The sequence below is a fragment of the Cetorhinus maximus genome, chromosome 11, assembly GCF_964194155.1.
Source record: "Cetorhinus maximus chromosome 11, sCetMax3.hap1.1, whole genome shotgun sequence".
Lineage (NCBI taxonomy): Eukaryota > Metazoa > Chordata > Chondrichthyes > Lamniformes > Cetorhinidae > Cetorhinus > Cetorhinus maximus.
Window position 1 is genome coordinate 47145094 of NC_135889.1, and position 15831 is coordinate 47160924.

The 15831-nt window shown below is 40.7% G+C and overlaps 1 protein-coding gene across 1 annotated transcript in view; it reads right to left on the reverse strand.

Annotated features, from left to right (window-relative positions):
- LOC144686562 (PTB domain-containing engulfment adapter protein 1-like) overlaps window positions 1-15831 on the reverse strand; it is a 421104-nt gene that overhangs the window by 147808 nt on the left and 257465 nt on the right. Inside the window, exon 5 of the mRNA XM_078551900.1 lies at window positions 11812-11873. Coding sequence (XP_078408026.1) covers window positions 11812-11873 — 62 coding nt within the window. The remainder of the gene's footprint in view (window positions 1-11811; window positions 11874-15831) is intronic.

The following is a 15831-nucleotide window of genomic DNA, read 5'->3' on the forward strand; positions in this document are numbered from 1 at the left end:
ACAGCAGCTCAATTTTTCCACAGAAGTCTCAAACCGTTGTAAGGCCCCTTACTTGCATATAAGAAGGGCCTAATACCTGTTTCAAGCCAGGTTATCTATGCTAATATTTTGCCTACAATAATTTGGCAGATGGCACACATTCAGTTTCTATTCAGGCCAGTGTCTGAAATACAGTTGCAGCACCATCAAATGTCTAGGTAACTAAATCATCACTGCAGCATGGGGGAACTTCACTGATTTCCAAACACGATCTGTCAGGGCCTCCAGAGGCACTAGTGAGAAAAGCTGAAATCAGCAGGGGAAGCAAAAAAAGTCATTTTCATTCAATTTTGCAGGCAAGTCTTGATCTTTGCTCATGAATGCATCTCAAGAGACAAACCCATGGAATCGACATAACACAGTAATGCATTTCTAACTGGTTTACCATTTATATAGCTCCAGTGAATATGTAGGAATTAATAGCTAGGTCACATAATAGAATAACATTCTTTGCAAATGCTTAAGAACACACAGATTTCTTTTTTCTCAGACTCAGCACAGAAATCACATTTTTAAACTATCTGTATATTCTGTTGGGTCCTTAACTCCTATAAAATTTCCTACCTCCTAATATTATATCTAGCCACATTTTGAAATTGTTCTTTTTTCATATTCTGTGCGCAGTAGTAAAATTATTCCTTCTATCTCTGCACACAGTTCACTTTGAGGTATAAGAAGCAAAGTTTCTAGCTGCTTGAAGGGTGAAGCAAGAGTGATGCCCTCAATAAACTTCAGTAAGCTACTGGGATAAGCAGAACATGTTTAAAAATTGTGGCTTAGGTAAATATAATGACAGATTAAAGATTGTTAGGATTTTTTTCTTTACACTTGTTAGGTAAATGTGAAATAAACAACATGCTATTGATTAATGAGCAAAGTGCACCCTCAAAAATTGACACATCTGAGGTGTAACAGTTTAGAGAACTTTCACCATAATATATTCATCTCACATTTGATACCTAAAAATACTTAGAAGTTCCAAATACTGCTTTACAGCAAGCAAAACTTGATCAATGAATCAACAATAAAAAGTGAAGATCTGCATCTTTAGGGACAAAATTATTCCAATGAGTGCATTCCAAAAACCTGTTTTTCCATTCTTTCATCACTGCAGGAGATTCTCAGCGTAGTGTTCTATCCCTAATTGCCCTTGAGAAGGTGGTGGTGAGCTGCCTTCTTGAACCGCTGCAGTCCATGTAGTGTAGGTACACCCACAGTGCTGCTAGAGAGGGAGTTCCAGGATTTTGACCCAGCGACAGTGAAGGAACGGTGATATATTTCCAAGTCAGGATGGTGAGTGGCTTGGAGGAGAACCTGAAGTGGTGGTGCTCCCATCTATTTGCAGCCCTTGTCCTTCTAGATGATAGTGGTCGTGGGTTTGGAAGGTAGTGTTGAGTTCATGAGTTGCTGCAGTGCATTTTGTAGGTGGTACACACTGCTGCCACTGTGTCAGTGCTGAAGGGAGTGAATGAAGGTGGTGGAATGGCTGCCAATCAAGCAGGCAGCTTTGTCTTGGAAGGTGTCGACCTTCTTGAGTGTTGTTAGAGTTGCACTCATCCAGGCAAGTGGAGAGTATTCCATCACACTCCTGACTTGTGTCTTGTAGATGGTGGACAGGCTTTGGGGAGTCGGGGGTGAGTTACTCACTGCAGAATTTCCAGCCTCTGACCTGCTCTTGTAGCCATAGTATTTATATGGCCGTTCCAGTTTAGTTTCTGGTCAATTGTAACCCCTAGGATGTTGATAGTGGGGATTCAGAAATGGTAATGCCATTAAATATCAAGTGCCGATGGTTGGATTCTCTCTTGTTGGGGATGGTCATTACCTGACACTTGTGTGGCACAAATGTTACTTATCACTTATCAGCCCAAGCCTGGATATTGTCCAGGTCTTGCTGCATTTAACATAGACTGCTTCAGTAACTAAGTCATCGTGAATGGTGCTGAATATTGTGCAATCATCAGCGAACATCCCCACTTCTGACCACTTGATGAAGGGAAGGCCATTGATGAAGCAGCCGAAGATGGTTGTGCCTAGGACATTATCCTGGGAATTCCTGCAGTGATGTCTTGGAACTAAGATGATTGGCTTCCAACAACCACAACCATCTTTCTATGTGCTAGGTATGACTCCAACCAGTTGAGAATTTTCTCCCTGACTCCCATTGAGTCCAGTTTTGCTAGGGCTCCTTGATGCCATATTCGGGTAATTGCTGCCTTGATGTCAAGGGCGGTCACTCTCACCTCACCTCGGGAGTTCAGTTCTTTTGTCCATATTTGGACCAAGGCTGTAATGAGGTCTGGAGCTGAGTGGCCCTGGCTGAATCCAAATGCAGCATCATTGAGCAGGTTATTGCTGAGTAAGTGCTACATGATAGCACTGTCGACGACACCTTCCAGCACTTTGCTGATGATTGCGAGTACACTGATCAGGCAGTAATTGGCCAGATTGGATTTGTCCTGCTTTTTGTGTACAGGACATACCTGGACAGTTTTCCTCATTGCCAGGCAAATGCCAGTGTTGTAGCTGTACTGGAACAGCTTGGCTCGGAGTGCGGCTAGTTCTGGAGCACAAGTCTTCAGTGCTATTGCTGGAATGTTATCAGGGTCCATAGCCTTTGCAGTATCCAGCGCCTTCAGCCATTTCTTGATATCATGTGAAGTGAAAAGTATTGGCTGATGACTGGCATCTGTGATGCTAGGAACCTCTGGACGAGGCCGAGATGGATCATCCACTCGGCACTTCTGGCTGAAGATGGCAGCAAATGCTTCAGCCTTGTCTTTTTCACTGATGTGCTGGGCTCCCCCATCATTGAGGATGGGGATATTTGTGGAGCCTCATCCTCTGGTTAGTTGTTTAATTTTCCACCACCATTCATGACTGGATGTGGCGAGACTTATATCAAAACTTATAATTTAATTCCAGCATATCCCACCAAAATGGACAAAGAAAATGGAATACGCTATTCAAAATGAAAGAGTACATGGTCTGAATAACATTAAATATCTGGATCAAAACAATGGGTAAATTGGTTACACTAGACAGGTGGGATTTTAATATTTGACTTTCAGGGCCAGATTTTTGTTACCGAAATGCATAGCTCGAGTTGTAAAATTTTGCGACTCGGCATTCGCGCCTCAGTTTAAAGGGCTCTGTTACACCTGATTTTTGCTCTGGAGAGGTGGGGATGTGATAGAGTCGGGCCTGCCAACCCCAGAAGCAGGCCATAGCCATGGAGGCAGGTGCATGCTGAGCCAGACTGGTTAGAAGGCCTGTCTTCTTTGCAACTTTTTTCCAGTTGTTTTAGAAGCTGTTAAGCCCTCTAACTCTCACCCCTCACACCCTCTCAAACTCCACTCACCCTCCCACAGCCCCTCCATGCCAACCCATGCCCCAACCCCCACCTATGGTCCCTCATACCTCCCATGGCCCCAACCCAAGCCTCTTAACCACCAACCATGCCACCTCAACACCCCCTCATATCACCATGCAACCCCATAGCGAATCACCCAGTATCCACTAGTGGAAGACCTCAGGAGTCAGGTGGAGATGAAAAAGAATAAATGTCTAACAATCTAATACAGTTCCCACTCATATACACGTGATACTGAAAAACTCCCTTTCATGAAACACATTCAAAGCTTTTAAATTCCAAGTGCTTAATCTGTTATTAAAAACAAACAAATTTGTATTCAGCCCCTAGAAAAACAGCCAGCCCTCTCATCACCTCTAAATTGCCAATAAATCTATGACCCTGCTGAAATGTTTTTTGTAGCTTCTGAAACTCAGTGAAGCATTTACAATGATCTCAGCCCTTAAGAAATGTTTAAAAAAAAGCTCTGTTGAAACTATGAAACTGGTGGTCACATTTCTTTCCTAAGCTACATCAGATGGCCTTTCAATCAAAGCAGTCCAGCAGACAATGTTTTATTTTAATTTTCCCTGACAGTTTAAGCTTTATTTTTACAAGTTTAAACAGCAGGGGATTTAAAAAAAAACTCAGATCATGATACATAAGCAGGTCTTATCTGCCTTTCACAAGGTTTACATCTACTTCATTGATTTGACACTCCCACACTATTGGCTAAGGCCTTTGGAATAGCCAAGATGGTATCCGTTTGAACTCAGCACTAATTTCAAATGGTCCTGCTGAGTTTAATTTCCCAGCTATGTGACTCATGCCCACCTCCTTCCCTCTGCCAGAAAAAATGGGAGCAGTACTTCCACATCCGGGTGTTGCCTGCCATTTTTAAAGGTGCCCAGAGTCAAGCCAATTCCATGAGGAATGGTTTTAGTCTTCACAATAATAGAATGTAAATGAATTGATTTGGAGATACTCAATCGGAAAGAAGCTAATCCACACACCCCTCCCCCACTCCCACCCTCATCTCCTCCCCCACCACCCCACTCCCAACATCTCCCAAACCATCTGCTAAAAGCAAGTGATTTTTAGAAATGTTAGCAAACAGGGAGCAAGAGGAGCAGCCAATGAGGATAGGTGGTGAAAGTTAAATTGCAAATTTTAAAAGAGGGATGGAAAAGAGCAAAGCATGAGAAATAAACCAAATCATATGGTTTGTCAGGGCACAATTCCATGGGGCTGCAATGAATGGGCTTTTGTTAGAAGCAGGATACCTAAATGTTGGCATAGCAACAGAAGACTGAAGGCTACAAAGTCTCAAATCGCTGGATTTCCAGATGGAAAAAGGAGACAAATCCTAAGCTACATAAATATGCATGGAAGGAAAGTTATATGGAAACAGAGTGGGCCAGGGCAGTTCCAATTTTAAATCAGCCAGAGATTTAAAAAAACATAAATGCTGGAAATTTTAAATAAAAACAGGAAATTGTATACACATGAAAGTTAACCAGATTTCAAAAAGATTAGTCAGGCTAAGTTTTGGGAATAAACTTTTATCAGAACTCATCTATATTTAATGTTAACCTATCTTTCTCCTTCAGATGTTTGAAAAACAGAAAAAGCTGGAAATACTCAGCAGGTCAGGCAATTGATTTCAGTTCCTCCACAGATACTCCTGCCCTGCTAAGTAATTTGAGCTTGATTGTTTTCATTTCCAAATTTCCAGTATAGGCAGTTTTTTGTTTTTACTATTTTATATGTTGAATAGCCCTCTGTGAACCTGCTTTTCTCCCCTGTTCTCCAATATTATTGTGTTTCAATATATACTGCCATTGAAATTAACGGCCACAGGTTTTAAAACACTGGTAGTAATGTACCTCAAATACCTTGGTAAATAGAGATTTTCTTTTCTAATCTGCTGAATAATCTTTAACATTGAAATAAAAGCAGTGATCAGAAACATGTCTGTATATAATATCTTTCTTCAAAAACTGAATAATACATTTAATCAATGTGCAGTTACAATCTTTAGTGCAGTATATAATGGAATCACACCTTTTGTACAAGTGTGTCAATGGAAATTTGAACTCACATTAAGGCATTCTGTAATCACAACAATCAATACAATAGAGCACTAATGATCTTTCACTCACAGAGGATATAGCCTATTACAGAGATAAACAGTCGGCACTGTACACAGATGTTTTCAAAAAACAAGCTTTTGCCTCAGTGAATAAGCAGAACAAAGTGAAAATCAGACACAGGAAATAAGGGCTTTCTGAGTAGAATTATGTCAACCAATTTTGATTAGGCCAACACTCCATATTTTGGGGGCCAAATTCATAATGAAAACCAAGGCAATTATAAATGAATGATCATGAAAACACACCTGCTGATTAGTCTTTACTTTCCATGAAATGTAGAAAATATGATTATAATGTGAAAAGCTATGGACTCCTCTTTCTTTCCTCTTTTATCTTGAGTTTCTCATAACATTGACCTATGTGCAGCCTTAATATATAAAAAGGACAGAATATTCTTCAAAAAATGCACTAGGAAATCAGAGGAGGAGGAGAAACAGAAAGAGAAATATATTTATACAGCACTTCATCATATCCTCATTAAACCACAAAGAATCTTATAACCAATAAATCACTCTTCTTAGGTGCAGTCACGTAAACAAATATGGCAGCCAATTTTACACAGTAAGGTCCCACAAACATTAAACGAATGTCTGTCCCAGACAGTGTTGCAAAATAAAGACCTGGGGCAGAATTTTTCCCTTGCTGAGCAGGCTCGTCGGGGGTGGTCAGGAAGCCAACCACTGCCCGTGATCGAGGCTAGAAGGAGATTTCACATTGGCGGGCCAGTTAAGGCCCGCCCAGTGTGAAACATGAGCGGCAGTGCTCAGGACTGCCTGTGTGGGCGGGGTGAGGAGGTGGGGGGGAGGGGGAGGCGGGGGAGAGGAGAGTGTGAGCGGGGCGAGTGCGAATTTTGCGCATGCGCACAAGTGTGCGCTTGATAATCTCCCTGATGCACAGAGCTGCCTTAATTTCTTTAGGAAAATTCATCCCACCTGTGGATGAGATTTCCTAAAAAGTGCAAAGGGGGCTTGGCCTTTTCACCTGCCCGCCAACCATAAGGTTGGACGGGCAGCGAAAAATTTTGTTCAATTATCTTCTTCATGGTCTTAACAGACCTTTTAATTGTCGGCGGGTACACTGCCGAATCTGGCATGTGCCCGCTGAATGAAATATCGCGTGACTGCATGTTGAAATTGGGACGCTAGCCCAATGTCAATGTGTGTTGTTTTACGCTCGAGCGGGTGGGGCACACGCCTGCACATGCGTGGAGCTAAAAATTTTGCCCCTAAAGTGAATGTTTTTGCCTTCCTCTTCTCCATAGCTACGCTTTGGCCCTTGAATTTTTGCAACTTCAGAAGGGCTCCATGCCTTAGCTAAAATGACGCCAGAGCCCCAATTCCAGAAATCCTGGCCTCAAACATGGTGCCACCATATTTGCCTGGTGGGGGAGGAAGGGAAGGGGGATTGGCAGGAAACAGATGTGAGAGATATTTCACACATCAACAGTTCACAGAGGCAGCAGCACATCTAAAAATGCAGCTGCCTTCAAACAGAAGCAATTTTGGTCAGCTTCAGAAGCACAACTTGTGGACTTTAGACATTTGACGAAAAGGTCTGAACCTACTGAAGTTCTTTGGAGAGGTAAGGTATCCCTTTGGGTGAGGTCAGGTAGGTACATTTCAGGAGAGGTCAGGTAAGTGCCCTTCGGGAGAGGTCTTGGAATTACGAGTATACATGAATATGCATAAAAAGTGGATAAGCTCTGTGGAACTGTCAAGCTGTCCTCATCTAAATCTCCTGTCCTTTAAATTTTGAAAAAAGACAGCCAGCCTGCAGTTGAAAAAAATTGGTGCTTGCAATTTCACTAGATGTTTGTTGACATATGCCTGAGGCAATCATTATAGGATTATTCCTGCTTGACTGCTTCCACAACCTATCATTATAACAGTGGAGGGGGGAGGGCGGTAAATTCACAGTTTGATTGACAGCTCCAAGTGGTTATAAAGGAATTAGCTTTCTTTGATGTGGGACTATGAATACAAGTGTTTGTCTTTATAATCGATTAAGTACTTGAAGGAAATTATTGTTTTTGTAAGCAATTAAGTACCTGAAGGAATTTAAATGTATTGAATGGACTTTTATCAATGAGAGTGTTTTTTTTTACATACAGTGACATCTGTATTAGTTACTTAGGACATTATTTTATTTCATCTCACCATGGCTCTTGAGGTCTACCCATGGTAGATACTTGATGACTTAGCATGGAGGGCCTAAGGGCAAAGAGTGGTGGATGGGGGTTGTAGATTGGCCTGAGTTGGCACTAAATTGGGATGGAAGTTATGAGGGTCATGGGAGTGGACAGAGGGGCATAGGGTATGAGGGGCTACAGATGGTGGGTGTGGGGCATGAGCTGGCATGGCTGGGGCATGGGGATTGTGTGGGGGGTGAGGGAGTGTGAAGGATAAGGGCTTGAGGGCTGCTTTTAGTTTTACAGTTTTGTTTTAAAACTGGGATGAAGTCCCAGAGAACCAAGACAGGCCTTTTAACCTCTTTGACACCTGGCAGCCCCACTGGCTATCTCCAAACTCTTCCCCGGGACAGCAGGCCCAATACCAGTTAGTGCCTGCTTCTCTGGAACAATAATCCAACCGCTTGGGGCACATTTTCCAGAGTCGGCTTTGAGGAGTTGGGAATTTCCCCGACTCTGTGCTCCCAACTTGGGATCAAAAATTTGGCCCTTCCTCTTTGCAAACGACACTGCCAGGACTTCCCTACCTGAGTGTGAAAAGTTATGAAATATGCCTAGAATAATTCCAGCTATTAGCCAGAACTTAATCTAATGGCACAGCAAAGGTAGGAAATCTCCGCATATGCACAACTGTATCCAACAAACATGCTGTGCCACTACCTAAACTTTCCATGCTTTAACTAAAATTTTGTTGGGTAAAGCAATACATTTTGAATGGGATGAACTGCAAATAAATATACTTCTCACATGTCTGGTGTCAAGTCTTTTGGAACTTCCTTTATCGAAGTTCAATGTGCAAAGCTGAGTTCATCTGAAACCTAAATGAGTTCAAGAACATTTACTATGTAATATGTCTAATTATTCACAGAAAGTCAGCCTTTTTATAAAGCATTTTAATACAACTTGCAATTCTATGTTTCTGGCACAGCAATATACCGAAACCTCCAAATTCCAAAAGTTTCACTCACCAGAAGAAGTCCCAGATATCTACGGTCGTGGCCACAAACTGATTCTCAAATTGCTGGGATGGAATTATTAAATAATTGAGTCAAGACGCCTCTCCTTACAAGGGCTACACTTGCCTTGACACCAGAAGAAAAAGTAGAACATCACCATGCCAATCTCAGGGTAGATCAGAGGCATGGAAGGGCCAAAGCGGAGTAGCACTTAAAATTGTGAAATACCCCATAGTTCAATTATCTTTCATTGTGAAGTCCTGTGGCCTCTACCACTCCTACCAGCTCTTGGCTGGCAAGAATTTTGTTGCAACTACTAAGAGTGTAATTGGGCAGCCCAGGAACACACCAGGCTTGCCACCAAGATATTGGGGGAGGGATTGGATTAGGCAAAAGACTCACCTGCATCCCTTACCCAATCAAAAAGTTCAGGAAGGAGAAAGGAGGAGAAAATAAAAGAGAGTGAAAGAGGCTAGAGATTGGAGGTAGAAGACAAATTGTATATCAAACAAAAATAAAATCATAAAAGACCCCATGGCACTATTCAAAAAGAGAACAGGGATTTCTCCTGGTGTCCTGGTCAGCATTTATCCCTGAACCAACACTATTACAAGTATTTATCTGATCATTATCTCACTGTTCTTTGTGCAAGTTTACAGCACAGAAATTGGCTGCCTAATTTCCCTATAATAGTGATTACACTTCAAAAAGTATTTCATTGGTGTAAAGCACATTGGGACATCCTGAAGTTGTGATAAGTGCAATATAAATGCTTGTCCTTTCTTTTCCTTCCCTTCTATCTATTCCAGGAGTCTGGGGGTGGGGGTGGGGTATTAAAGGAGCCTCAAACGATATGGGAGCAGTGTTCAAGTGTTGGATCAACTTGACATTCAAAAAATTGTAAGAGTGAAGAAAAAACTGAAGAGTAAAATGCCTGCACAAGTTCTTCAGTTCTCAGAGGAGTCGTTAATCCCAGCAGTTGAAAGTCTGGGTTATTTTAGAGAACTTTTTAAATGTGTGGAATACTAAATAAACTCCCCTCGTATTACATCACCTGAGCAAAGAGATATGGATGGCAGACTGGACTGCACCCTGACCCAGATGAAAAATGACTGCACCAATAAATAGGATAAAAATGTAGTGGAACAGAATTCTGCCTTATTTTGTTGCCCTAATTTGTCAGAGAGCACTAGGTTTTCACTTTAGCCTGTTATGGCATAGCCAATGGTAAATGCCAAGTTGTTCATATCCCAAAAGGAAACTTGAAACAACTGCCACAACTTGTTTTGCAATTTGTATAAATTTTGAGATGTGTGCCCTGAATTCAATAGTAATAAGACCACTAAGTCTTATAGTTTTTATAAAACTAGATTAAACATTTATTAAAAGAAGAAATGACTTTAAAATACATGCATAGATCTACAATTATAACTATGATAATATCTAAATCCTCTAATCAATCTAACTCCCAGTTATACTTCTGTTAAAAGACCCAGGCAAAGAAACATGATGCCTTGAACACATTGAATTCCAAGTGAGTTTTCTTAACTTCAGTCCTTTGAAGACAGCAGCTTGAGGCATAGATGCTGAAGGCTTTTCACACTTGTAACATCTTAAAATGCCTTCTCTTACACACAGTCCTTGCTCCTTCTTTATACATATCCTTCTCTTTGAATACAAATACCCATTGTTTCACTATGTCTTTGGACGTAATCTCCCTGATAATAAAGCCTTCTGATAGCACCAAGTTTTACAAGTAATCTTTGGGAAAAATAAACACACTGTTTCTAAACTTCACCTGGCTTGGTGACACATTTCACTCCTTCTTTGAAAACAATCTAGTCTGTTCTATTTCAAAATGCACATGTCCCCTTGACACCTATGTTTCTAAACTTCCCCATGTTTATCGAATTAACATTTCAAACTTAACCTCTCTTCTTAGATCAAAGCACCCAGATTAGCTGCCTGTAATTCAATTAAATCACACACACACATACACACTCGGCCCAGTATATATCACAGACATCATCAAGATGAAATGGTTTGGCCATTGCTCTGCCTAAAAACTGGAAACTGTACAACTCAATAAAGCTAATGAATGCATAGTGGAATCATCAGTGCAGGAGTGATTGGGTCAGATGATAACTGAATGAGATTATTGGATATAAGGAGTGGGCCAGTATTTGGCAATCCCGAGTTACTGGGGGAAAGTGAGAGGATACGCATCATCCAAAGCACAGATCGAACAATTTGAAAGGAAACTAGAAATCCAGAACTATGGTGGCTATGTGGAAGAGATAGTACATCCATTGCAGTAGCAGTTACTGATTGCCTAATAATCACCAGTCATGATATTTGACAAGCAATTCCAGCTTTTCTTGCTCTTTCAGAGACTGACATAACCAAGCTTACCAGAATAAAGCAAATCATACAAAACTTTTTTTTTTGTCACCAGCAGCTTGGTATTTATCGTAATACTAATTACTCTTAGCTTTTATTTTTTATGCAAAAAAGGTAAGGAATCTAGTGCTGTAGAATGATACACTATTGCAGTCAGCATCAAGCATTCCCAGCTCAGGTATACTAGAGCTAGATACAGAATAAAATCTCTCTATTCCATTCCAGCATTATGTCTTAATGTAAAACTTGGTAGAAGATCTCTTAAGTGCATCTATATTGTTTTTTTCTAACTTAACTGCACCACCCATCTTTATGGGCCAGTTCATTCAGTTCCCCAATTGTGCAGATTCTAAGCTTTAAGCAAAGGTGTGCACTCTGTAGATTCCAGGATGTAAATTCTCAATATATGAAGTATATAATTTAAATATTCAGAATGATTCACACATACTAATAGTAAAAAAAATCTTCAAAAGTTTTATTCCCAATAGCTACTATGTGGCAAGTCTAATAATTTGTTAATATTTCAGAAGATTGGATTAACAGGATGCATTTTCAAAATTTGGTATGTTCTGCCAGAGATCAATCCAAATGCAAACAGCAAAACTTCAAACCACATTCAGTCATATTAACCAAAAATTTACATTTGTTATCAAGGATCTGCTGCTGTTTTTCCCTCAAAGTATTGATTCAACTTTCCTGTGATCATTATTGGTCATTACATACCTTTACGGTGTAGGGTATAAAATGCTTTGTTAGAGCTTCAGGTGAATGCATCCAAGTCTTATCTGAAACAAAAATAAATGATTCAGCAATGTAGGTAAGAAGACACTAGCATGCAATATAGCTGTTCAATTAAAATAAAAAATTTAACCATGTTTGAAAATTATAAATTGAGCATAAACTGAGATTTACAAATAGTTAGGCATGATCACAAGTGTGCACCTAATTCAGAGTTTTAAATGACCTCTTTAACACTGAAAAAACTCATGTTTAATAAACTCAGGTTTATTAACTCAAAAGTATATCAAGTTTAGGTATACAGCCACGTATTGTCACTATGTGGTTGGATGTCAGGTCAGATGAAACCATGTTTATTTAATAAGTTATTAGTCAATGCTGTCAAAACAAGAACTGCAAACAATAATCATGCAATCTCAAACTTTAAAAGTTACTAAAACTATGGGAATAATTGACAGAGTTTCTTTGTAAGGGACCCAGCAGATTACAACAGCCGCCAATGGAAATGCCACTTCTCGGCTGCTTGACAGTTTCAGGCAGAAAACTGCAAACAGCCACTGAGGGATGTTGGTGGGTGCAGATGGGGGGTGCCGTGGGTAGTGAGGGAGCGTTATGAGAGGAGGAAGGATCTTGAGGCAAAAGAGCCCTGGTCTTCCCTTGTGTTGCTCAGGGAGCACTCCTGCTCTTCTTGGCCTCGCTGAGGAAGGTTTTTCTTAAGCTTACCGTACAGTGTTTTGCTGGCCTTCGAACAATATTATTTAATGGAGTGGGCCGGCAAACAGGAATGAGCTAAAATGGGCTGATTAGTTCTTCCCCCCCGCCCTCCCCAGGGCAGGTTCAGGAGGCGGAAAAGATCCTGACTTCCAATTCCTGCCCCCGCAGTGAAAATCCAGTTCATAATGTTTGATTTTAATAACTGCAAATCAAGCAATTGCATTCCAGTCTTGATGATCAACAGCAATGGTGATTTGAATCTTGGCAAATCTATATCACTGGACAGCTGCCTTTAATTTTGTCTTTCTGTACTTGGACTTTGAAGTGTTAACTTCAATAACTATATGAGTCAGGGGGGAAAGAAGTCTTGTTCGTGGCAGCACTTTATGATGCAATAATTTTATACAAGAGAAAAACTTATGGGTTAATCACAAAAAAGATTAAAGATTGTTATTAAATTGGCTAAGTTTTAGTCTAAGTAGCATTTTTGATGTTTGAATTTATTTCACATTTAGAGTGAATCTTCCTCTGATGGGACGTTAACGGTGGAATTTATGAAATTGAAACTGTAAATGAGTTTATAAAGAATTCTTCATTAATTTTGCTGCGAAACAGAGACTTCATTCCTGTTCTGTAAGACTAAAGCTAAATGCAATTGTCAGATTAAAAGTACCTACATCTGATGTGCTTTACATCATTTTAAAATCCAGAGTGTATACTGTGTTGACCTAATGTGCAATAGAATCCTAACTAAGACACAGCTACAGACGTCAGATAAATAACAATCTTCTCAGTGTCATTGTAACATAAATGGCAGATATCCCCTGTAGAGGGCGCTGTGCTTGATCAGACACCAGTGGCTGGATTTTCATCTTGGAGGTAGAAATTGAAAGGCTGGAATAATCCCACAGTCACCAGACTGCTTAGGAATGGAATTTTCCAGCAGCTGTGGCCTTAATTCGTCTGGACATGATCTTGCCACTAGGCAGCGACAGAAACAGGGTGATGCTGGAGTAGTCAAGTCGAAAGGCCCATTCCAAGTTCTTCCAATGGAGTCAGTGGTGGAGTTTGGGCTGCATCGGGAAGGCAACACCATCCAGAGAAATGTAAACCTTCTGACCAATTTAACCCCTCCCCCTCACCCTACCTCCCTCACCCTCATCCATACCCACCTCGTCCCCCTCATCCATTATCTACTTTATGAACAGAACTCACAAGCCCTATTATAAAATTTGGAAGCCCTAGAATAGCTCAGAAAACTCCAAAAACAAACAAACAGTTTCTTCAGACCATCTGTGTAAACAAAGTCAAGTATTTTGTCATGAAGATATTAATGTATATAATGTTATTAGAAATTATTATTTTTTAAATAGAGGTTTAGTTTGTGTGTATGTTAATTGGATTAAAGCCAGCTAGTCTGGGTGCTTTGATGTATAGTAGTTTGAGATGTAAACAGAGGTAGAAGGTACATTTGCATTTTGTTGAATAGAGCATTCAAGAGTGGGAGTGAAATCTTGCACCTAGCTAGGAGACACCAAGCAATGTTTATGTTATTAATAAAATTGGTACTATGAAAGGGGCTCAAAGGGTCTGGCGATACAATGAGAGTTTACATTCAAAGAGAAAGGCTGAGTATAACAAAAAGGAGTTTGTGTGTGCAGGTCAGAGGCATGTAAGATCTAAGCTTGTAAGCCTACAACTGTCTACAAAGGAACCAAATTGAAAGGAACCTCATTTTGAATTTGTAAGGTGAAAATGCTTTGCCTGGTGTCTGGTTAAGTCTATTGGTTATTGTTGCCTTAGTGGAGATTAATTTGGGAATTTGTTAAAAGTTATGATAGTAGTAATTTGTAGCCATGTGTATGTGTTTAATTTGTTGTAAATTAATACGTTTCATTTAGTTTAATGTAAAAACTAATGTAAAAAGGTGATGCACTTCGGCAGGACAAACAAGGCACAGGAATACACGGTGAATGGTAGGACCCTGGGAAGTACCGAGGATCAGAGAGACCTTGGTGTGCATGTCCACAGGTCCCTTAAGATAGCGGGACAGGTAGATAAGGTGGTTAAGAAGGCATATGGGATACGTGCCTTTATTAGCTGAGGCATAGAAGATAAGAGCAGGGAGGTTATGCTGGAACTGTATAAAACGCTGGTTAGGCCATAGCTAGAGTCTTGCGTGCAGCTCTGGAATCCGCATTATAAAAAGGATGTGATTGGACTAGAGAGAGTGCAGGAGAGATTTACCAGGATGTTGCCTGGGCTAGAGAGTTTTGGTTATGAGGAGAGATTGGATAGACTGGGGTTATTTTCCCTGGAGCAGGGAAGATTGAGGGGGGACATGATTGAGGTTTATAAAATTATGAGGGGCATAGATAGGGTAGACAGGAAGGAACTTTCCCCCTTGGTGGAGGGACCAATAACCAGGGGACATAGATTTAAGGTAAGGGGCAGAAGGTTTAGAGAGGATGTGAGGAAGAATTTTTTCACCCAGAGTGTGGTGGGATTTTGGAACTCACTGCCTGAAAGGGTGGTAGAGGCAGAAACCCTCATAACATTTAAGAAGTATTTGGATGTGCACTTGCGATGCCATGGCATACAAGGCTACGGGCCTAGTGCTGGAAAATGGGTTTAGGATAGTTAGGTATTTGTTTGACCGGCGCAGACTCGGTTGGCCGAAGGGCCTTTTTCTGTTCTGTAGGCCTCCATGACTCTATAAAAAGTGGGAAGGTGAAAGGAAGGTAGTTAGTCAGGGAAGAGAATGAGTAGCTGGAAGTTCCCAGGAAGTTTTTTTCTCAGGATAAAAACAAGGTGCTGAAGGTAGAAGTGGCTTTCAAAAATTGAGGCGTTTTCATTGTAATAAAAAACAATGTCTTAAGAATTTGTCCAAGAAAATTCTGAGGAGCAGTTTGCAGAAAAATTTAAAGATTTTGTGTGTGAAGGGACAGTCTTTCCATGTGTACAGGGTTGGGTAGGTAAAGATGTTAAAATTTTAAGAGATACGGGGGCTAGTCGATCCTTAATGTTGTGGGATAATGTATTTGTTGTTCAAAGGGAGTATTGCAGGAGCACGTAATAATAAGTGGGGTTCATGGAGACGCTAGATCGATTCCATTGTGGAAGGTAAATTTAAAGAGCAAATGAAGGACAGGTGAAGTTATAGTTGGAGTGGTGAAAAATTGCCCATTTCAGGGGTTCAATTTATTCTGGGTAATGATATAGCTGGATTGTAAATGTGAGTGATGCCTATGGTAGTTGAGCAGCCTGTAGAAGCGTTTTCAACAGAGGCGT